At 40.2% G+C, this 23,004-nt stretch overlaps 1 protein-coding gene across 2 annotated transcripts; it reads left to right on the top strand.

Moving 5' to 3' along the window:
• On the top strand, window positions 915–10,370 carry LOC109234185 (peroxisomal fatty acid beta-oxidation multifunctional protein AIM1-like). Of its 2 annotated transcripts, XM_019400067.1 has the most exons (19): window positions 915–932; window positions 1,123–1,232; window positions 1,321–1,392; window positions 2,717–2,779; window positions 2,871–2,927; window positions 3,061–3,128; window positions 3,208–3,289; window positions 3,387–3,442; window positions 4,816–5,118; window positions 5,306–5,392; window positions 6,106–6,280; window positions 6,446–6,567; window positions 6,738–6,901; window positions 7,339–7,593; window positions 8,397–8,518; window positions 8,593–8,714; window positions 8,824–8,972; window positions 9,407–9,545; window positions 10,026–10,370. In XM_019400067.1, exons 2-19 carry the CDS (start codon window positions 1,139–1,141, stop codon window positions 10,068–10,070), a joined length of 2,175 nt encoding a protein of 724 aa, XP_019255612.1. In that variant the 5' UTR covers window positions 915–932; window positions 1,123–1,138; the 3' UTR covers window positions 10,071–10,370. The 2 variants fall into 2 exon arrangements, with proteins under 2 accessions (XP_019255612.1, XP_019255611.1); XM_019400066.1 differs by lacking the exon at window positions 915–932 and having other exon boundaries at window positions 1,001–1,232.

Below are 23,004 nucleotides of genomic sequence, written 5' to 3'. Positions count from 1 at the left end.
ATCAAAAAGCAGAGGCAATACTTCCTCACGTCTTTCCCTCCCGAGTTCTTTATAGAAATCTAGCACTCTAGCTTTGATATCTTTGCCAGGAAATTAGTTTTTCTATAAGCTTATGCGAGAAAGTTATATGGTGGAATAATTGGTATTTGGTACAATGCAATTCCTTTTTGTTACCAGTGGACACGAGGGATAACTAGATAGTCGAAAGGTCTACAACTTCTGCAATAATCCAAACAAAGTAAATCATACAATTGGACCAGCAAGTAATGATGTTCCAGAATCCACTATAACAGCACAACCGCCTTCACAGAAGCCTGTAAGGGAAAAGTATTAAGACACAAAGAAATTAAGACTCTTATTCTTATCTTAGGCTCGTAATCAACAGCAACGCTCACCTGTTGATTGGTTCCTAATAGAGAAATCTCCCATTTTAAACTGAAACAGAAAAAGGAAAAGAACAGACGGGGGACAGTATGATTTTATTTTATTAATTTCAGAAAAGGCATTATGGGATTTTTGAAATGAAAGAAATGACCGGGTGAAATAGCGTTAACTGAAGCATTGAATGAGGGGAATAAGCTAATGCATGGGCCGGGTAAATAGTTTGGACCGTATGGGTAGGAAAAGTAAATAATTTCAGCCTGAATATTAAAGGGTAAATAGTATTTGAAATCAATGGGTATAAAGTGAGATTTTCCCTGTAATAAAAGGCAACATTTAGGTTCGGAACGCATATAAAACATCCTATCCTTACCTTAACAAAAAAAGGTCTCTTTACTGCTTTTGCCTCGCACAAAACGTGACGCACGATTAAAATAAGTCCCAACCGACGACTTGGGCAAAATTAGTCTTCTAATTAATATTAATAATTTCTCTTGCCTTCATTCGGTTAGTGCTTTATCAACTTTTCAGTTCCCACTGGAAATTCTTCTGTATGTTACTTTCCAAAGTAAAATTTTGTTTTTTTTTTTTAATTTAAAAAGTAGAACTAACACCGTGTACATATTTTCTTTCTCCGCGCGCACCTATAACAAAGATATACCACCACTATCAAACTTTCTTATTTAAATTGCCTTCCTCTTAATTCTTTGTGATTGCAATACTATATTTTTTCTTTTCCAGTTGAAAGAAGTGGGAAATGGGCGGAGTTAAGGTGACGATGGAGGTGGGAAGCGATGGCGTGGCCGTCATCACCATCTTTAATCCTCCGGTGAACGCTCTTGCTATTCCCAGTAAGCTTATCCCTTTATACTTATTTCGATTTCACTTCATGTGTTTGTATTGGATTTTGATTCGAACTTTGTGTATTTGTGGTTTCAGTTATCGCTGGATTGAAAGAGAAGTGGACTGAAGCGACGATGAGAAACGATGTTAAAGCTATTGTTTTGACTGGTTAGCTCTCTATACCGTTCGGTAATTAGGTGGTTGCTTGTAATTCAGCCGGATCTTCTGTGTTCTACGACTAGGATTCAGGAATTGAGATGATTTATTTCGTCTATAAGTGAAATTTCACTTTCTAAAGAATGTGGTGAAGCGAAGTGTTAGTGATCTGTTGCTTTATGGGATACTTTATGGATTTATTTATTTATTTGATAACGCTGGTGTTTAGGCCAGCTTACGTGCACCTTGACTATTCCACTTGGTGCCTGCTACCTCCCACCAACAGAGGTTCTAGGTAACTCTGGGTACCAAGCTTAGGCAGATAGGAAGAAATTACCTAGTGTTTCTTTGCTTCAATTGTGATTGAACGTGCTCATGGTTCTCAGTCTACTTCATTGACCAATAGGCCACATCCTTGTGTGCTTTATGGATTTATTTGAGTTTAATTTTTTTGGTACATTTGGTGTTTTCCTTAACTCCACCTATGGCGAGTTTTGTATTAGACGGACCAAGGCCTGCCTGGATAAAGGAGGTTGGCGGTTAGTTTAATTTAGTTGTAGTTTGATCAATCATATAGGGCAGGGGAGGATGCATGTAGGCCCAAGTGGTGTCACGTGACGCAACTTCGTGGCAAAATTTTATTTAATTCATTTATGGTAGATTATATGTGAAAAGCAAATAATATATAATGGAAATAAAGTGACACTACTTGCCAAATGCAGTTCTTAATGCATTGGTCGAGTGTCTAATTTCCTAGCAAAAGTTGGAGGTTCGATTCGACCCACCTGCATTTTCACTTTCTCTAGCACTTTTCGCTAATAAAAAGTATTCGAACTGCCGACGCTAGCTCTAAAATACACTGAACAAACCAATAGACAGACTATTCTATATTGAAGAAGTGATAAGAATATTAATTTTTAAACCCACAATTCAGAAAAATTCCTTGACTCGTGGGATTGACGCAAGGGGCAGAGATGGCTATAGCCATGAGCAACTACGATTTTATAAGTTTCTTCCTACGTTGGGTGAATTTGGTTAATAATTTTAATGTTAATCCTGCCGAGATTGAAAAAATGGCAAAAAAAGAAAGCATTTTTTTAATATTTTTTTGATGTGTTGGCTTGCTGCTACTTTACTCGGCTTCCCATCTCTCTCGTCATCCCCCAACTTCTATGAGTCACCCTCGACCGATTAATTGTGATGCCGCTTATGAAAAATCCGATATAGGGGTTCAAGTTTTATTGAGACGCAGTTGATTGATTTGTGCGCTTTGCTTAATTGTTTATGTGAGTCTTCCGTTGCATCTCATTTTTATGTTCTCTGTATTTTTATTCAGGAAATGGAGGGAGATTTTCTGGCGGTTTTGATATCAATGTTTTTCAGAAGGTTCATGGGACTGGTAGGATTACTTTAATCTCATCTTCGTAGAGTAAGGTTGTGTCTCAATGGACATCCGTGTTGAAAAAATGGAGTTGGATTAAATCTTGCAGGAGATATTTCTCAAATGCCTGATGTTTCTGTTGATCTTGTGGTGAACATAATGGAAGGTAGTTGACACTGTTTAAATCCTGATTTCAGATCTTTAAATCTCTCTTTACTTCTCTTGGTGCTTCTCTGTATCATTCTGTAGTCAAATGTTATTTACAAATCTGTCAATCCTGTTGTCTTTTTTAATTTTAGATGGTAAGAAGCCTGCAGTTGCTGCCATAGAAGGACTTGCACTAGGAGGCGGCCTGGAATTGGCATTGGTTTGTGATCTCTGTAGCTTGTGCTGTCTATATAACTCTTTTCTTGGTATGTCAATTAAGTAGTGTACGCTTTTGGCAGGGATGCCATGCACGAATTGCTGCACCACGAGCACAACTGGGGTTGCCAGAGCTCAGTCTCGGAGTCATGCCTGGCTTTGGAGGTAATTCTGCCACATACTGCTCATTGCACTTGATTGTAGGTTTTGAATTATATCCATTACCAACTGACTAAGCACAGAGACAATGTTTCTTCTTAAGGTACACAACGTCTTCCGAGGCTTATAGGGTTGTCTAAAGCTGTCGAAATGATGATGGTAAGTCATTTATCTTCGTATCAGTAAACTAGCTGAAACTTGTGACTATTGGTGGCAAAATGGTTAAAAGAAAACAATTAACCACCCATATTATCCACTAAAAAATGGGTCGGATTATGAACTTTTTAAAAACGGGTCAAATATGGATAAGAACCATATTTATCCATTTAGAAAATGGGTAACTAATGGGTTTAACTTTTACATTTATAAAGCCTCAAATTGGGGGTTCCTCAAGTTTGGGATACTAGGAATTCTCGCGAAAGTGATCATATTCAAGAAGCCATGGATAATATGGTTTCCCATATTATCCGCCGGTTAATCCGTTTTTTTAGCCATACTAAATATGGGTCGGGTCGGATAATGTATCCGTTTTTCCATAACCAGTTTTCGACCCGTCCCATATTCGATCCGACCCGCCCGTTTGCCACCCCTACTTGTGACTAGTTTTTTTTTTCCGGGTTCTGAACTGTTTAGATCCTCAGGTTAATATATTCGGTCAAGGGCCTAAAATACCCCTCTACTATTAAATATAAACTATATGTACCCCCGTTTCACTTTTGTGTTATTATAGTCCCTGCCGTTTTACTTTTCTATTTAAAATACCCCTCGGCCGTTAGTTTATTAATAGGATATTAATAAATACACGTGTTACTATCCTATTGCTCTAAAATCACCCGCCCCATATCTCATCAAAATTAGCCGACCCAACCCTTTTAACCCGAACCACTCGAGCCCCTCTAACTTAAGGGTTGGGTCGGCTAATTTTATTGAGATATGAGGCGGGTGATTTTAGAGCAATAGGATAGTGACACGTGTATTTATTAATATCCTATTAATAAACTAGCGACTGAGGGGTATTTTAAATAGAAAAGTAAAACGGCAGGGACTATAATAACACAAAAGTGAAACCGGGGTACATGTAGCTTATTTTTAATAGTAGAGGGGTATTTTAGGCCCTTAACCGTAATTTATTTGGTCTATCGATTCATTACCAAAGTAAGTGTTGGGCAATCAATGCTGCTATTACCAAAGTGTTGGGCAATCAATGCTGTCCTGAGCAGCATGTTGCCTAGAACTGTTTACAGTTATTCTTGTCATTAGATATAACTGGAATTCTCTTTATTTTAGCAACTTACAAACAAAAGGCAGAAATATTATGACGTAATGTCCTACTTAGATGTGAGCATTATTCAACTTCTGGTCACTTTCTGACCTATGGGTTCTAAAGTTTATCTGCTTATCCTGGCAGTGATCTCTTTTTAGTTTCCAATATGTGCTCAATTAATTAGATTGCTTCTGTTCTTACTTAAATTTTGTCAATCAATCAAGCGAATCATCGTAATGGCATTATATATTATAAACAACTTTTGCAGACATCTAAACCAATAATGTCGGAAGAAGGGAAGAAGCTTGGTCTTATTGATGCTATTGCCCCTTCATCAGAGTTGTTAAAAGTATCTAGACAGTGGGCACTCGATATTGCTGAAAGGCGAAAGCCTTGGATGCGTTCCCTTCACAAGACAGACAAAATTGGTTCCCTTTCTGAAGCGCGTGAAGCGTTGAAGGTGGCTAGGCAACAAGTGAAACAGACAGTTAAGAATATGCCTCAGCATTTGGCATGCATTGACGTAGTTGAAGATGGAATCATCCATGGAGGATATCATGGTGTTCTCAAGGTATTATTTCTCGGTCAACTATATTATTGCATTGTAAACACGTTTCTCTGCAGAAAATGTGGATGGTCCAGTTACATTTTTGTGTAGGTCCTAATAATTGGAAAAGGGGGTTATGAAGACATCTAGCTAGTTTTTTCTTTACACCATGTACGAGATGGCATAACAACTCTTTTTGGATGTTTTGCAGGAAGCTAAAGTATTTAAGGACCTTGTGTTGTCAGATACATCCAAGGGTCTTGTTCATGTATTTTTTGCCCAACGGGCAACATCAAAGGTATGATACGGCAAATCCTGAACTATGAAGGGTATGAATCTACACTATGATTTTGTGATGCTAGCTTGAAGGTTGTCGTTCTTCGTAAGCATCTTTATTTGAGCAGGCAAAGAATGAATAAGAGAATTGCTGGGATGACTACAACTTATGCACCTTCTCGGTCTTACTTATCCTTTAGTTAACTGCTTTTGCTTTGACTCATTTTCTTGAAATTGCTATTTATTATTAAACTGTAAACTTGAACGCCAATTATCAAAAAAGTTCTTATCTATTAGTAATCTCGTGTTCAAGAGATTAACGCATTAGCCGTGGCATGCAAAACTATCTGCTTACGTGCAAAGTCTCTATAAAGAACAATTACAATGAGTGAACTAAGCTGGGGTTTGCTGATTCTTTTCTTTTGCTAATTTAGTTGGGTTGACTCTTCTTGAGGTTTAACGTATGGAATGGATTTTCATGGTGTGCCTTAATTTGTAAAGTTTGTTATCAGTATGATTTCACATGGTGACATAGAGTGTGGTTCTCTTTAATGTAATGAACTTGTGCAGTTACTTGTTTATATATATACCATTCTCATTAGTTTTGTATTCTTTTTGTTCTGATCCTCTCTGGACTTCTAACTTTTTGAAATATGCAGTTAGATGTCCGCACTCCCTTTGAATCAATCAATACTTTCTTCTTTCTGGATGACCTTTTGATTTTTTATTGGGCAGGTACCCACCGTCACTGATATTGGTCTCAAACCTAGGACGGTCAAGAAAGTTGCTGTAATTGGTGGAGGTTTAATGGGTTCAGGAATAGCTACAGCTCTTGCTCTTAGCAACACATTTGTTGTACTCAAGGAAATTAATTCTGAGTATCTTCAGAAGGGGATGAAAGCTATTGAAGGTTGTTGATACACTCTTTGACTACAGTTAACTTACTTATTTCTAGTCATTTAGTCAGTGACGGTGAGGATTGCAAAATCATGGTGGTCTTGACCAGTTTATTTTCTTACAGTCCTTTAGTTGTCCTGAAATGTAGAAACTTATGGGGACGTATCTTATATTACAGAAAATGTCCGTGGACTGGTAGCTAGAAAGAAATTGCCACAGGGCAAAGCAGATAAAGCCCTTTCAATGGTTAAAGGTGCATTGGGTTACTCAGATTTTAAGGATGTGGATGTGGTCATAGAGGTGAGTTTCTGTACTTATGTTTGGCTGTTAAATGTTCACATAATTGTTTCCTCTTTTCTCATTTCTTCTTCACTAGGCTTCTTTTTCACCCTACTACTGGAACAATGTTGATGATCAGAATTTTCCATACTTAATTTGCTGCAACTCTGGCGGCCTCATCTTGTTTGCAGGCTGTAATTGAAAACATTCCGCTAAAACAGAAAATATTCAGTGAAATTGAGAAGGTGTGCCCTCCACATTGTATTTTGGCAAGTAACACATCCACTATCGACCTCAATGTTATTGGAGAAAATACCAGATCCAAGGATAGGATTATAGGGGCCCACTTTTTCAGGTACAAAGTCATGCATGGCAAAGTTTTGTATAGTAGTTATTAATCTGAGGGAAACGTGACCACTTAAAGAATATGATGTACATGCAATTTCAAAAAATAAAATAGAACAATGTGAAACAAAATGCGATATTTTATACTTGCTCGTGAAACTAGCTTGAAAGGACAAGAATGTTATCACATATATTATACCTGCCTTTCTCTTTATTTATTGCGCTTAAGGGATTTTTAAAAGTAAAAGCTAACTTACACTGACACCCAGGAAGCATATTGCTGTGTCTGAATGCAGCAACATGAATAGTAACGTAAGTGATCCTTTTAGAAGAGGGTAATTCTTATGTTTAAGTTATGTAACAAATCCTTGAGATAGAGCTGCAGGCAATTACTATGGGAGCATCTTTTTCTGTTCCAACTGCTAACTTGGTTTTTGCCGTGGTCAGTCCTGCTCACATTATGCCTCTGCTGGAGATAGTACGAACAGAGAAGACATCTGTGCAAGCAATTCTTGACCTTATGGCTGTTGGCAAGGCAATTAAGAAAGTGCCTGTTGTGGTGGGAAATTGTACTGGCTTTGCTGTCAATAGGACCTTCTTTCCCTACGCCCAGGGCGCACATATTCTGGCCAATCTAGGAGTGGATGTCTACAGGATTGATGCGCAAATCACCAACTTTGGTCTCCCTATGGGTCCATTCCAGTAATTCTCTTCCTTATTTAATGTGGTTATAATTTTCATGCAAGAGAACACATAAATACAAACTGGGCAATTTGTCTCTGCAGATGCTATTCTTCATTGTTTGTTTAGCTTATAACAGCTTTAGGATGATTGCTCTCTCCGTTCCTTTTGGTTTGTTTAAAAAAGATTGACATCTTTTTACATATTTGGAAGTGCTTTAATTTGCACATCCCCATTTTACCTTTAATGTCATGCTCCTATGAGAATGACATGGCATGATGAATACCACAAGATTTTAAGGTATTTCTTGTAGGTTATATACATTTATCTTATGAGTCAAAAGTCTTCTTTCTTTCTTAAAACTTCGTACTTAGTCATACAACCTCATATAAAATGCTCTAGATGATAGAAATTCTCAAATGCATCCTTTGACAGAATATAAGTGATGATTTTGTTCAAATCTAGTTGTCTATACATCAAAGTAGTAAAAAGGATTGCAGATTCTTTGAATTGTTGAGGCATTTACTGTCTTATGTAAGATTAAGAGTATGTTCGAAAACAGTTTTTCCGATGCTACCACAAAACACAAGAAAAATTAGAGAGAGCAGCACATACATTCTATTATATGTTAGAGCCCAAGTGCATTGTCTCCCATCCCTTTAGTTTGGTTGGAATTTGATGAATGCTATGGTATACTGCATTTGCTTGCTTAGAAATTAAGAAGGAAGACAGAGGGAAAACAACATTTTTTTATTAGACACTGTATTAACTGGTGTTTGTTGGCTCACATGGCATGCTTGGGTACTTGCTTTAACATCTTGCAGGCTTCAGGATTTAACAGGATATGGAGTGGCTGTTGCTGTAGGGAAAGAATTTGGGTCAGCTTTTTCTGATCGAACATTTAAGTCTCCGCTGATCGACCTTCTTATAAAAAGTGGTCGAAATGGTAATGTTGCATTTTTTATCCTTTGGGTTGCTGGTTCAGAGGTCTTGCTTTCCACCATTGACACAGGTTTGCAGGTAAAAATAATGGAAAAGGATACTACATTTACGAAAAGGGAAGGAAGCCAAGACCTGATTTTACGGTGCTTCCGATTATTGAGGAATCAAGAAGGCTCACCAACATAATGCCTGGAGGAAAGGTATCTCTATCTAAGAAAAAGGGTTTAAAGAATTGAGGACTTGACTATTAGTTGAGAGGGTCCTGTTGTTTCAACTTATATGAGAAAAAGTTTTGGAATTTTCTTGCAGCCAATATCTGTCACTGACCAAGAAATTGTTGAGATGATACTCTTTCCAGTTGTAAATGAGGCATGTCGTGTTTTGGATGAGGGGATAGTAGTCCGAGCATCTGACCTTGATGTCGCATCCGTCCTTGGAATGAGTTTCCCATCTTACCGGTTAGTTGTCTATGCTCTGCTGGAAACCAGCAGTCATATGTTACTCTCCATATTAAAGTCCAATTACTTATTGAAACTTGTGCTAACTGATTACTATTCAGAGGTGTAGACAGTGGGAGCTAAACATGAAATCTTCATAAAGCTTTCAATACAATGAGAGTAGATAGAACTGTTAACCAAGAGACATGAAGATAATTACGAAAAAGGGGGGGGGGGGGGGGGTTAGGTAGGGTGGAAGTGATGGAAGATTGGGCAGTCTACTTAAAACATAAAATAGCTTTAATTTATCCTTAACTCTTGACACTTAAAGATGAGAAATCATGACTGGGTTTTCTAGCAATTGTGCTAACATTTCGTATCTGTTAATATTATCTCTATCAAAATTTAAACATATTTCTACAATATGATTTTGACGATGATTCTGTTTTTGGCAGAGGTGGTATTGTTTTCTGGGCTGACACTGTTGGAGCGGGCCATATATATAGAAGTCTCAAGAAGTGGTCAGAACTATATGGTAATTTCTTCAAGCCCTCAAGGTTCTTGGAAGAGAGAGCGACAAAGGGCATCCCCTTGGTAAGAACTGATCTCATCTCCATGATTCATTTTAAGATCTTTCTAGCTGTCCGTTGTACCTTAGCTTCAAGTTTGGTCATTGTGTCTATTAATTTTGAAATATTATCACATACAACCGATTAAAAAAAATTAATATGCATATACAGTTGAATTCCAATTATTGATGACTTTGGTAATCAGATTATCGTAAGTGTCTGATAAAAATAATCATCAGTCTGAGCTCCCATTGTTGCCAAATCAAAGAAAATAAAGGGTGTTAGTCATGTTCTTTGGAGGAGAACGAAGTAAGAAGAGGACGAGAGGTAATGTTAGCTGTTGCACTGCCACTATTGCTCAACCTCATCGATATGTGGTCGACCTGGAACAAAAAGTTGCCACTGACTGCTGGCAATTGTGTGCATTTTAACTCGGATTGCTTGCTGTTGTGTTGTGTACATATGTTAAAATCATTACTTATTAGTATTATTTCTTGTGCTGCAGAGTGCACCTGCTTCTACATCTTCAGCTTCAAGGTCACGCATTTAAGCACAGTATAGAATGTTCCTACATCTGGGAAACAAGCATGTATTTGAAATATAGAAAGGTAACGACTTTCTTGTAGAGGGGCACGTATGTCATGCCTGTAAGTGCATGTATGATGCATTGTAATATTTCCGTGACTCCTAATAAAGTTTATTTCTAGTTAGATGGGTGAAATTCACCAGCTTTGTTTATTCCCCCCCGGGCCAAGGAGGGGGGTATGTTTTGATTTGATAAACATGATGCAAACAAAACAGTTTCTCGAGGTGTGTATTAGTTTCTTATTCGTTGCTTCCTTTGCTGGAATTCGTGTATTACCGCATAAATCCTGCATTTTACTGTCTTTGGGTTGTTTGGGGTGGGGGGTGGGGTGGGGTGGGGTTGCATCTTGTTAAAATATGAGGAAGCAATCGAAACAGAGAATGGTCTACTATGCAACATGTTAAAATCAGATGAGACATCTGGCTGTGATTGTTAATCTTTTGTGACTCCTATTGGTTGTGTGTTAATCTCTCTTGTTAGTAGGTTTTTTTTCTCTATTTGATTAATGCAATTCTTGTTTATAGCTCATACATTGATGTACTCTTAAGAATAGGCAAGATGGTTATAATTGCACTTTGACAATGTAAATCACTAAGCTTTCAAATTGATCACTTTTGTTTCGTCATTCATTTCTAATGTACTACTAATTGTTCTTTCTCGTTTCTACTTCTCTCTCTCCACCCTGCAAGTTAAATATTAAAATTGTTGTCTGGATTTGATTTTCAAATTGAAGAAATTACCACAATTCAAATAAGCTCGGATTGGCTTAGATATTTTAAGTTCGGTTTTGAATTAATCCGTTTAGACATGCTTTGGAGCTTCTTCTTCTTACAAAAATAAACATCCAAATAAAATATTTGAATCAAATTGAAATAGTTTCTCATTCAAATAAAATATTATGCAAGTAATGAAATCATTATCAAGAAAATGCAACAGGAATATTAATAAGGCTCTAAGAATTAGCAATTTCATGTCACGACCCCAAATATCCCAGTCGTGATGGCGCCTATCACAGTACTAGGCAAGCCAACCAAACATTTACCACAACGAAATCTTTTATAAAAAAAGATCATTTTTCTAGTATCGAATAAGTCTCAAATTCGTCATATGAAATAGATGAATAAAATAGAATATGCGGAAAGCCAGAACAAAATACCAATACAGCCCAACAAATCCGGTGTCACTAGTCAAGAGCCTCTAAATACAACTCAAAAACTGACTGAATAATACATCATAAGTCTGAAATAACAGAATACTAAGATAGGAAGAAGGAAAGCAGGGCTGCAAACGCCGTGCAGCTACCTTGCGATCTCCGGAAATACTCTGAGAGTGCTGGAAGCCCTCACTCTGATGCACGAGCACCTGGATCTGCACACAAGGTGCAGCGAGTAATGTGAGTACGCCAACCCAATAAGTAACTAAAGTACATAAAGTCTGAGTGAAGTGACGAGCATTTAAAAAATTCATATATCAGGAAATCTCAACAGAAATATCAAGTCAAAGATCTGCAGTTCAATAGTCAATTTACTCGTAAAATCTCCAGTTTAAATCAAAGTCTTTGAAATCATTTATTCAACATTTTTCAATAGAGGCTTAGTATAAAAGAAGAGTGAAAACAGTAATTATCATAAACAGGCCCCTCGGGCAAGATATCACTCATAAGTATAGCCCCTCGGGCAAGCCTCTCAGTCACTCGTGACTCAGCTCTCGTCACACAGTACTCACTCTCAGCACTCCGGCTCAATAATTAGCTCATAGTAATAATAATAATAATCACTGCGGCGTGCAGCCCGCTTCAATATATATAATAATCGCTGCGGCGTGCATCCCGATCCAATATATATAGTCGACTATGCTCACTGGGGGTGTACAAACTCCGGAGGGGCTCCTACAGCCCATGCGTCATATCGCCGAGGCGCGCAACCCGATCCAATACATAACGCTACGGCGTGCAGCCCGATCCATATAAGTATCGTTGCGGCGTGCAGCCTGATCTATCTATATATATATATATATATATATATAATCCTCACCATTAGGTCCTCAACCTCTCTCAGTCATTAACCTCACGGCCACTCAGGCATATCGGTGAAAATCAGGGAACTCAGCCCAAACAGTTTTCATATATTAAGAAGTATAGAAATAGAACCGGTTTTAAACAATAAACAGGTAAAACATGACTAAGGATATGCTTTCAAATCAAATAGAGTGAGGAAAGTAGTGAAAATAACCCTAAGGGTCTAAACAGGCCGGCACAAGGCCCCAAACACGGCGTACAACCCAAGATATAGTATAAAACTCTATAATATGGAATATCACAAGATTTCAAATCAAACACGCAGCTTAATAGCCGCTACGGGACGGAACAATTCACAATCCCTACCCGGTGCACGCCCACACGCTCGTCACCTAGCATGTGCGTCACCTCATTTATCAAACAATACGAAATACCAGGGTTTCATACCCTCAGGTCCAGATGTACAATCGTTACTTACCTCAAACCGGATGAAATACTACTCCGCGACGCCCTTGCCTCTCGATTCGGCCTCAATTTGCGTCGAATCTACCCAAAATCAGAATTACAATCATTAGAATATGCTAAGGGAACGAAGCCCGTGCGAAAATAATCAAATTACAACACATCCCGAAATTGACCAAACCCGACCCCCGGGCCCACGTCTCGAAATCCGATAAAAATTACATCAATGAAATCCTTATCCTCCCACAAGTTCATACATACCAAAAATACCAAAATCCGACCACAAATGACCCCTCAAATCTCTAGATTAAGGTCTCCAATTTCCAAGCCCTAAACCCCAATTTTTGCTACTAATTTCCATAGGTTTCAAGCTTAATCAGTCAAAAACGACCATAGAAACAAATTTAGGGTCCAAAAACCTTACCTCCACGAAATCCCCCTTGAAATCCCTCCCTCAAGCTCAAACCCGTATGTAAAAATGGTGGAATAATCAAAAATTCGCGAAGGAGGACATATATACTTTCTGGCCCAGGGTTTTCGCACCTGCGGCCCATTTTCCGCACTTGTGGAGCCACTTCTGCGGCCAAACGACCGCTTCTACAATTTCCACTTAAAACCTCAAAACCGCACCTGTGCATAAACTACCGCACCTGCGGTCTCGTAGGCGTGACCCAACTTCCGCACCTGCGCCTTCAGCTCTTCTCACCCAATTCCGCATCTGAGGCTAATAGTCCGCTTCTGCGGTCCCGCACCTGCGGTACCGAATCCGCAGGTGCGGTTATGATAGAATTCAGCTGCAACTTTCCAACTCAGAACTCCCCGTCAACCATCCAAAGTCACCCTGAAGCCCCCGGGACCTCAACCAAAAGCACGAACAAGTCATATACCACTATCCAAATTTATACCAATCTTCGAAACACCTAAAACAACATCGATTCAACAAAATAACATCGGATTCAAGCCTAAGGTTCCAAAAACTTCCGAATTCCGCTTTTGATCAAAAAGTCTATTAAACCACGTCCGAATGATCTGAAATTTTGCACACACATCACAAATGACACAACGGACCTACTCCAATTTCCGGAATTCCATTCCGACCCCAATATCAAAATCTCCGCTACCAATCGAAAAATGCCAAAATTCCAATTTCGTCAATTCAAGCCTAAATCTACCCCGGACCTCCAAAACACATTCCGATCACGCTTCTAAGTCCCAAATCACCTCACGAAGCTATTCGAACCATCGAAATTCACATCCGAGACCTGTTTCACATAAGTCAACATCCGGTTGACTTTTCCAACTTAAGCTTACTCAAAAGAGACTTAGTGTCTCAAAACTTTCCAAAACCATTCCGAATTCGAACCAACCAACCCGATATCATATAACACAGATGAACAAATCATAAAGAAGCAGAAAAGGGGAAAACATAGCAGTAACTCATGAAACGACCGGCCAGGTCGTTACATCCTCCCCCTCTTAAACAAACCTTCATCCTCGAACGAGTCAAGAAACATACATGAAGCCTTAAATAGGTGAGGATAACTGCTTCGCATCTCCCGCTCGATCTCCCAGGTAGCCTCCTCCACGGGCCGACCTCTCCACTGCACTTTCACTGAAGCTATATCCTTTGATCTCAACCTTCGAACCTGCCGCTCCAAAATAGCTGCTAGCTCCACATCATAGGTCAAATCACCCTCTAACTGAACCGTGCTGAAATCCAGAACATGAGACGGATCTCCAATATACTTCCGGAGCATAGAAACATGAAATACCAAATGCGCACTCGATAAACTAGGTGGCAAAGCAAGCTCATAAGCCACCTCCCCAATCCTCCGAAGCACCTCAAAAGGCCCAATGAACCGAGGACTCAATTTACCTTTCTTCCCAAATCTCATAACACCCTTCATGGGTGAAACCTTCAGTAGAACCTTCTCCCCAACCATATAGGACACATCACAAACCTTCCTGTCAGCATAACTTTTTTGTCTCGACTGCGCTATACGAAGCCTCTCCTGAATCACCATCACCTTGACCAAAGCATCTTGCACTAAGTCCGTACCCAAAAGCCTGGCCTCACCCGGCTCGAACCATCCAACCGGAGATCTACACCGCCTCCCATATAGAGCCTCATATGGAGCCATCTGAATACTCGACTAGTAGCTGTTGTTATAAGCAAACTCCGCGAGCGGTAGAAACTGATCCCATGAACTACTGAAGTCAATCACACAAGCACGCAACATGTCCTCCAATATCTGAATAGTGCCCTCGGACTGCCCGTCCGTCTGAGGGTGAAAAGCTGTGCTCAACTCGACCTGAGTACCCAACTCTCTCTGCACGGCCCTCCAAAACTGCAAAGTAAACTGAGTGCCTCTATCGAAACTGGGACACCATGCAAGCGAACAATCTCTCGGATATAGATCTCTGCCAACCGCTTTAAAGAATAGGTAGTACAAATAGGAATGAAGTGCGCGGACTTGGTCAGCCGATCCACAATCACCCAAATAGCATCGAACTTCTTCAAAGTCTGTGGGAGCCCAACTACAAAGTCCATAGTGATCCGCTCCCACTTCCACTCTGGAATATCCATCCGCTGAAGCAAGCCACCCGGTCTCTGATGCTCATATTTCACCTGCTGACAATTGAGACACCGAGCTACAAATCCCACAATATCTTTCTTCATCCTCCTCCACCAATAATGCTGTCTCAGATCCTGATACATCTTCACGGCACCTGGTGAATGGAGTACCGCGAGCTATGGGCCTCCTCCAGAATCAACTCCCGAAGCCCATCCACATTGGGCACACAAATCTGGCCCTGCATCCTCAACACCCCATCATCACCAATGATCACATCTCTGGCATCGTCGTGCTGAACTCTGTCCTTAAGGACAAGCAAGTGAGGATCATCATACTGGCGCTCTCTGATGCGATCAAACAAGCAAGATCGCGAAATCACACTAGCTAAGATCCGACTGGGCTCTGAAATATCCAACCTCACAAATCGGTTAGCCAAGGCCTGAACATCAACTGCGAGAGGTCTCTCCCCAACAGGAATAAATGCAAGACTGCTACGATGATCAGTAAATACCTCACAAGACACACCATACAAGTAATTCCTCCAAATCTTCAACGCGTGAACAATGGCAGCCAACTCTAAATCATGAACGGGGTAGATCTTCTCGTGTAGTTCAACTGACGAGAAGCATAAGCAATAACTCTACCCTACTACATCAACACACACCCAATAGCCACTCTCGAAGCATCACAATACACTGTGTATGAACCTGAAGCTGATGGCAACACTAACACTGGAGCTGTGGTCAAGGCAATCTTGAGCTTCTAAAAGCTCGCCTCACACTCATCCGACCAGTGGAATGGAGCACCCTTTCGAGTCAACTTGGTCAAGGGTGATGCAATAGATGAAAATCCCTGAACGCCGACGGTAATAACCCGCCAAACCAAGAAAAATGCGAATCTCTGTGGCTGAGGACAGCCTGGGCCAACTCTGAACCGCCTCTATCTTCTTCGGATCAACCTGAATACCCTCACTGGACACCACGTGCCCCAAGAAAGCCACTGAACTGAGCTAGAACTCATACTTGGAGAACTTTGCATAAAGCTTCTCCTGCCTCAACCGCTGCAATACCACTCTCAAATACTCCACGTGCTCCTTCTGACTACGCAAATACACCAGAATATCATCAATGAAAACTATGACAAACGAGTCGAGATATGGCGGGAACACGCTGTTCATCGATTGTATGGACGCTGCTGGGGAATTGGTCAGCCCAAAAGACATCACAAGGAACTCATAGTGACCATATCGGGTCCTAAAAGCTATATTAAGAATATCCGAGTCCCTGATCTTCAGCTGGTGATACCCTGAATGAAGATCAATCTAGGAGAACACCCTCGCTCCCCGAAGCTGGTCGAACAAATCATCAATGCGAGGCAGGGGATACTTGTTCTTAATTGTAACCTTGTTCAACTGCCTGTAATCAATGCACATCCTCATAGTGCCATCCTTCTTTTTCACGAATATAACAGGCGTACCCCGCGGTGAAACACTAGGCCGAATGAACCCCTAATCAAGGAGTTCCTGAAGCTGCTCCTTCAACTCCTTCAACTCTGCTAGTGCCATATGATACGGTGGAACAGAAATGGGCTGAGTGCCCGCACCAGGTCAATACCAAAATCAATATCCTTTTCCGGTGGCATGCCCGACAGGTCTGCAGGAAACACATCGGAAAAATCTCTCACAACTAGAACAAAATCAATGCTGGGAGTCTCTGCACTGACATCCCTCACAAATGCTAGGTATGAAAGACAACCTTTCCCAACCATCCGCTGGGCCTTCAAAAATGATATCACCCTACTAGGAACAAAATTAGTCAAACCTCGCCACTCAATCTATGGCACACCCGGTATAGCCAATGTCACTGTCTTAGAGTGATACTCCAGGATAGCACGACACGAGGATAACCAATCCATGCTCAAAATCACATCGAAATCCATCATACAGAGTAACAAAAGATCCACTCGGGTCTCTAGACCCCCAATGGTCACCACACACGATCTATACACACGGTCCACAATAATAGTATCGCCCACCGAAGTAGATACACGAATAGATGAAACAAGAGACTCATGGGGCGTATCCAAATAATGGGCAAAATATGATGACACATATGAAAAAGTGGAACCAGGATCAAATAATACAGAGGCATCTCTGCGGCAGACTGAGATAATACCTGTAATCACAACATCTGAAGCAATAGCATCTGGTTTGGCAGGGAGTGCATAGAAACGAGCCTGACCACCACCTGATTGACCTCCCTCTCTGGGCGACCTCAAGCTGACTGGCCCCCACCCCTAGCTGCCTGAGCAGGTGGTGAAGTAACTACAGCTGAAGTCGAGGCTGACTCCTCTGCTGGGACAAAACCTCAAGAAGACGAGGACACTGCCTCCTCATATGTCCGAACTCTCCACACTCATAATAATTCCTGGCACGGGGAACGGGGACTGAAGGGAACCCCTGGCACCGGAATGACCAGTAGAAGGACCTGGCATGGAAGAGCCCTAAACTGATAGAGCACGGGCCGAACTCTAGGCTGGTAGGGCGCTGAGTGATGAATGGACCTGATGAGAACCGTGAGAACCATGGCCCGAAGATGCCCCCCGATGAACTGGGAGAGCTGACTGAGCATGTCTGAATGGACGGCCTCTGCCGTGTTGAAACTGACCCCTCGAAGGATGTTGGCCCAAGTTCAGATGAAGTTTTGAAGATTGACAAAATGAACTCAGTCATGAACCAGGTCCATCATGTGAGACACAGTGTTGATATGCTTACATATGTGACATACGCGTGAAGAAGATAAGTCTCAAGGATCAGCAACAATATCTTCTGAATTGATCGAAAAGATTGCATATAGGATAAGGAGTTCAAGTCTCCTTATGAAAAGAGAATTATATCCGGATCAAGAATATGGATTAGGAGTTAGAGTTGTTCTTGGACTCAAATTGTCAAAGGATCCACAATTCGAGTTCTTATCAAACTCTGATTACTAACTCTATAAATATAACGATTGTTCTCTTTTACAGGTAGTTGCACATAAGCAGAAGTTAAGCATATTTGAGAGCAAAAAGATCAAGTCTGATTTGCAAGCAGCATATGCGAGATACAAGTGTGCACGTCTGAAGCTACATGAACTAAGATAGAAGAACCAGTTTCATCATTGTGTTTATTCTAAGATTAGTTCAATTGTAGTAGGTTTTCATATTGTACCTTTCAGCTTTATCTAGTAGCAATTGTAATAGGTATATTGAGTATTCAAGTTAGAGTTAACTTGAAAGTGTCGCAACAGTTGAGGCTGTGTGCTACACTGGGATTAGAGTTAATCCTTAGGTTTACAAAGAGTTTTGTAAATGCAGTTTTTGGCTCAGTGATTTTAGTGGAGTTTGGGAAAATCCTACTGAGTAGTAGGTCGTGGTTTTTTTTCACCTTTTGAGCCAGGTGTTTTCCACGTAAAAATCTCTGTGCACTTTACTTTCAGTATTTTATTATTTCGCAAACTACTGTAGTTAGAACACTTAGAAGAACCAGGTTCTTCTAACGCGAAAATTAGGTACCACACAAATCACCCCCCTCTTGTGTGGTATTGACGTTTATAACATCAATTGGTATCAGAGCGGGTTATCCTTGAAGAGGTTAACACCTTAGGAAAAGATCAACATGAGTGCACCACTTGGGAACTAGGAAGGGCAATCCACTACCAGGCCTCCTCTCTTCAATGGCCTCTACTACTCCTGGTGGAAAAACAGAATGAGGGACCATATAATGGGCGAAGACTATGAGCTTTGGGATATCATCACTGATGGTCCTTTAGCCACAACCAAGAAGAATGCTGAAGGAGTGGATGTTCCAAAGACAAGAGTAGATTGTACTGCTGAAGATCTAAGGAAATGGGAGAAAAATGCAAAAGCCAAGAAATGGTTAGTGTGTGGACTTGGTCCTGATGAGTACAGCAGGATTCAAGGCTGTACTACTGCCAAGGAGATCTGGGACACTTTACAAGTGGCTCATGAAGGAACACCTCAGGTGAAGAGGTCAAGAGGAACACTGCTGTATTCTCAATATGAGAATTTTACTATGAAGGATGGAGAAACTATCCAAGAAATGTATACCAGGTTCACTACACTGACAAATGAACTTGAGTCTCTTGGTAGGATTATCCTGGAAGAAGACAAGGTGGAGAAGATTCTAACTAGAGTTTTGCCAATCTTCTGGGAAAGCAAAATCACTGCCATTCAGGAATCCAAGAACATTGCTACTTTGAAGTTGGATGAACTGATTGGGAATCTCACTGCCTATGAATTGAGAAGGCAAACAATGAAGATCGATGCTCCAAAGAAAGAAAGAAGTCTGGCTCTTAGAATTTCAGAAGGATCAGATCTTGAAGATGATGAAATGGCTATGATAACCAGAGATTTCAAGAAATATCTTATGAGAGGAAAGGGTGCTTCAAAAGGAACAACATTCAGCAAACCGAGGGCTCCTAAGAAACAAACCAATGAGGGGTGTTACAAGTGTGGGAAGACTGATCACCACATCAGAAACTGCCCTCAATGGGAGATTGAATGGAAGAAAGAAAGAGCTGAAAGAAGAAACAGGAAGAAGGAACAGGTTCAACCAAAAAGAAACAAAGGTTCAACTAAGGCTATGGTTGCTACATGGGGAGAAACATCAGATGAGGACTCTGAAGATGAAGCTGAGGAGGATCAAGCTCTAATGGCCATCGGAGAATCAGAAGATGAACAGGAGGTAAGTATTCTACACCTTAAAGAAAAGATTAAGTTCTTGTCTAAAGAAAAACTGGTTGATCTGCTGATGGACTTCATAGATGAGTCTGAAATAATAAACAGTGAGAAGGATGTTCTGTCTAAGGAATGTGTTATCCTAGAAGAAAAATGTAAAAGGTTAGAGTCTAGGGCTGATGAGAGCGACAACACAAATACTGAGTTGAAGAACCAGGTTCATCAACTTGAAAATAAGATTCTAGAACTTAGATCTGAAAATATTAAACTGAAATTAGGGACAGAAAAGAAAAGGGCTGATCAATCATTTCTCACCCTAGAGGAAAATCTAGGAAAAATGAAAGATGAACTGTACAAGAAAGATGAACTGATTAAAGAAAGATTTAGGAAAGGTAAAGCTGAACTAGACAGAACATGCAAATGGAACAAGGCTTCCGATGCACTCTCCTGGCTGCAAGAACATCATAGTAGCAACAAGAGAGGACTTGGATTTGGGACACAAGCTCCAAAATGGGTTCCCAAAAACAAGTATCTCACACTTCCTGAGAATAAGATCTGCACACACTGTGGTAATACTGGCCATTACAAAAATGAATGTAATGCAAGAGAAAAGGCCAGTCAAAAGAACAAAGCCTTTGTTCAAGAAAAGCACAAACTGCCTGGTTGGGCAAAGAAAAATTTAATTCATCCTTTTGCCCATAGAAAGGGACCCAAACTAGTTTGGGTTCCTAAGACTAACCCATGATTTCGTTTTGCAGGACCAAGTGAAGGGAAGTAGCCAAATATGGTACATGGATAGTGGCTGCTCAAAACATATGACTGGTAACAAGAACCAGTTCCTTTCACTTGAGAACCTAAAAGGAGGTAATGTCTCCTTTGGAAATGGAAAGAAAGATGAGATCATTGGTGTTGGAAAGGTAGGAAAGACAGACTCTCATTCCATTGAGAATGTCTATTTGATAGATGGCTTAAAATATAGCCTGATAAGTGTGTCACAACTGTGTGACAGAGGTAACCTTGTGGCTTTCACTTCCACAAAATGTTTTGTGATTAGCCTTACTACTGACAAGATTGTTTTGCAGGGAAGGAGAGTTAACAATATTTACATTGTAGATCTGTCAACTCTCTCTGAAAATGAACTAACTTGCTTGAGTGTGTTAATTAATGATCCCCTCCTTTGGCACAAAAGACTTGGCCATGCCAGTCTAAATCAATTGAACAAATTAGTCTCCAAGGACTTGGTGATAGGGTTACCTAATATCAAGTTCAAGGAAGACAAAGTTTGTGAGGCATGTGCAAGGGGGAAGCAGGTAAGGTCATCCTTCAAAACTAAGAAAATGGTAAGTACGTCCAAGACGTTGNAGTGACTTTGAAATCCTTGACTCCTTGATTTGCTATGTACTGATTTTCGATTCTGCAACTTTACTTTGTTTTCTTACCTTATTTCGTTAACCGAGTATTTCAAAGATCCTTCCCTTAATTAAACCCCTATGTACTTACCCCTAATGGTCTATTCTATACATGGTGTTCTACTTGATTTCTTTCCTTAAATAATTTCTGCCCACTACCGTTTGAATTTAACTCCTTAATTAAAGGAAGTCTTATACTGATTTGATTTTAATTGGTACATAGTTCCATAATTATTTTCTTGCCTTATTTTCTACATGTTTTCAAACTATAAATACCCTGCCTTTTTCATTAACACACACACGAACACTCTTAGTTTCTGAACTCACACTCACACTCAAAAAATATTCTTTCTTGTTATTTGTACTGTGGCCTGCCTTCAAAGTCTTGTTACCTGCTTTTACTGTATTTTGCTTCTCTGAACTGGTATGCTCTGATTAAGATTCCAGCGTCACAACAATGTGTTTACTTAATGTTTTTCCCTTCTTGTCTGCCTATTGCTTGTGTTTAGTTCAGTACTTATTCTAGCATGCTATAATTTCCTTATGTCTGTTCTTATTTTATTATCCATCCTAAACCCCCACCCCAATGTGTTCAAGGCTTATGGTTTGTTTGAGGCGTGACAGTATTGCATATTACTGCACATGACTCAAGCTTGATCCCTGGGTCCTAACCTGTATGTTTCTCTGCTATTGTGTGTTCTGGTAGGCTTATAGGCATGCCAGCATCTTCTATTGCTGTGCATGCCCAAAGCTTACCCTTGCCTAAGCATAGGCTCTTTGTAATTTCCCAACCCCCCTGAATCCCCTTTGTATGAAATTATCCACTTTTTTGTGGTTGTTTCCCTCTCCTTTATTCTCTCAGAACTCTGTTTCTTCACTTGCACTCTCTCTTAGACTTAAGTTCTGCCCCCCTCTTGTGAGCCTTGCCTTGGGACCCATTGAGCTCCCTTTGAACTTGGACACTTGAGGGCTGGCCTTTCCACACTGCACTTGCCCCTATTCTGGTGATACAATTCGGGTGTGAGCACTGCCCGGAGTCCCATTGAGGCTCTTAGAGAACTCTAACACACTCAAATTGGAGAAAGGCTTTGGATCGATGGTCTTTGAGTTGGTCTATCTCATAATTCAGACAAGAAGTCAAGAATCAGGCCTTCTATTGTTGTAATTATTTTCTTTGTATATTCTGATGTATTTGTTATTTCTGTTTGTAATAATTTGTAATGAATACTTGGGGTTGGCTAGTGAAACAGGGTTGGGGTAACTATGCATGCAAAGGGTAGAAATCATGCCTATAGGACTGTTCTAATTCTGCATATTCAACTACATGTAGAAAGCATACCTATAGGACTATTCTAATTCTGCATATTCAACTATATATAGAAATCATGCCTATAGGACTGTTCTAATTCTGCATATTCAACTTCACCTAGAAATCATGCCTATAGGATTGTTCAAACGTCATTCTGCATAATTCAAACTGCATTTAGATACCATGTTTAAAAGGTTAAAAACAAGTTCTGCATCTAGAAACCATGTCTATAAAGTTCAAGTTCTGCATTTAGATACCATGTATATGAGGTTTAAAACAAATTTCTGCATTCAGACACCACGTCTGTAAGTGTCTAAATTAGCAACGTGTAGAAAACATGCCTATAGGAGTTTCTAAATGAATCTGATTCACTTCATCCAATGCTAGA

This window comes from Nicotiana attenuata, chromosome 11 (genome assembly GCF_001879085.1).
Source record: "Nicotiana attenuata strain UT chromosome 11, NIATTr2, whole genome shotgun sequence".
NCBI lineage: Eukaryota > Viridiplantae > Streptophyta > Magnoliopsida > Solanales > Solanaceae > Nicotiana > Nicotiana attenuata.
Note: the sequence above shows the minus strand (reverse complement) of the source record. Positions and strands in the feature narration are given on the sequence as shown.

What these genes read in the sequence shown, in the direction of transcription:
- LOC109234185 (XM_019400067.1), top strand. Translation starts at nt 1,139, where the DNA reads ATGGGCGGAGTTAAGGTGACGATGGAGGTGGGAAGCGATGGCGTGGCC. An exon ending in ATAGGGGCCCACTTTTTCAG is followed by an intron (nt 6,902 to 7,338) that starts GTACAAAGTCAT and finishes TGCCGTGGTCAG; the next exon opens with TCCTGCTCACATTATGCCTC. An exon ending in CTCCCTATGGGTCCATTCCA is followed by an intron (nt 7,594 to 8,396) that starts GTAATTCTCTTC and finishes AACATCTTGCAG; the next exon opens with GCTTCAGGATTTAACAGGAT.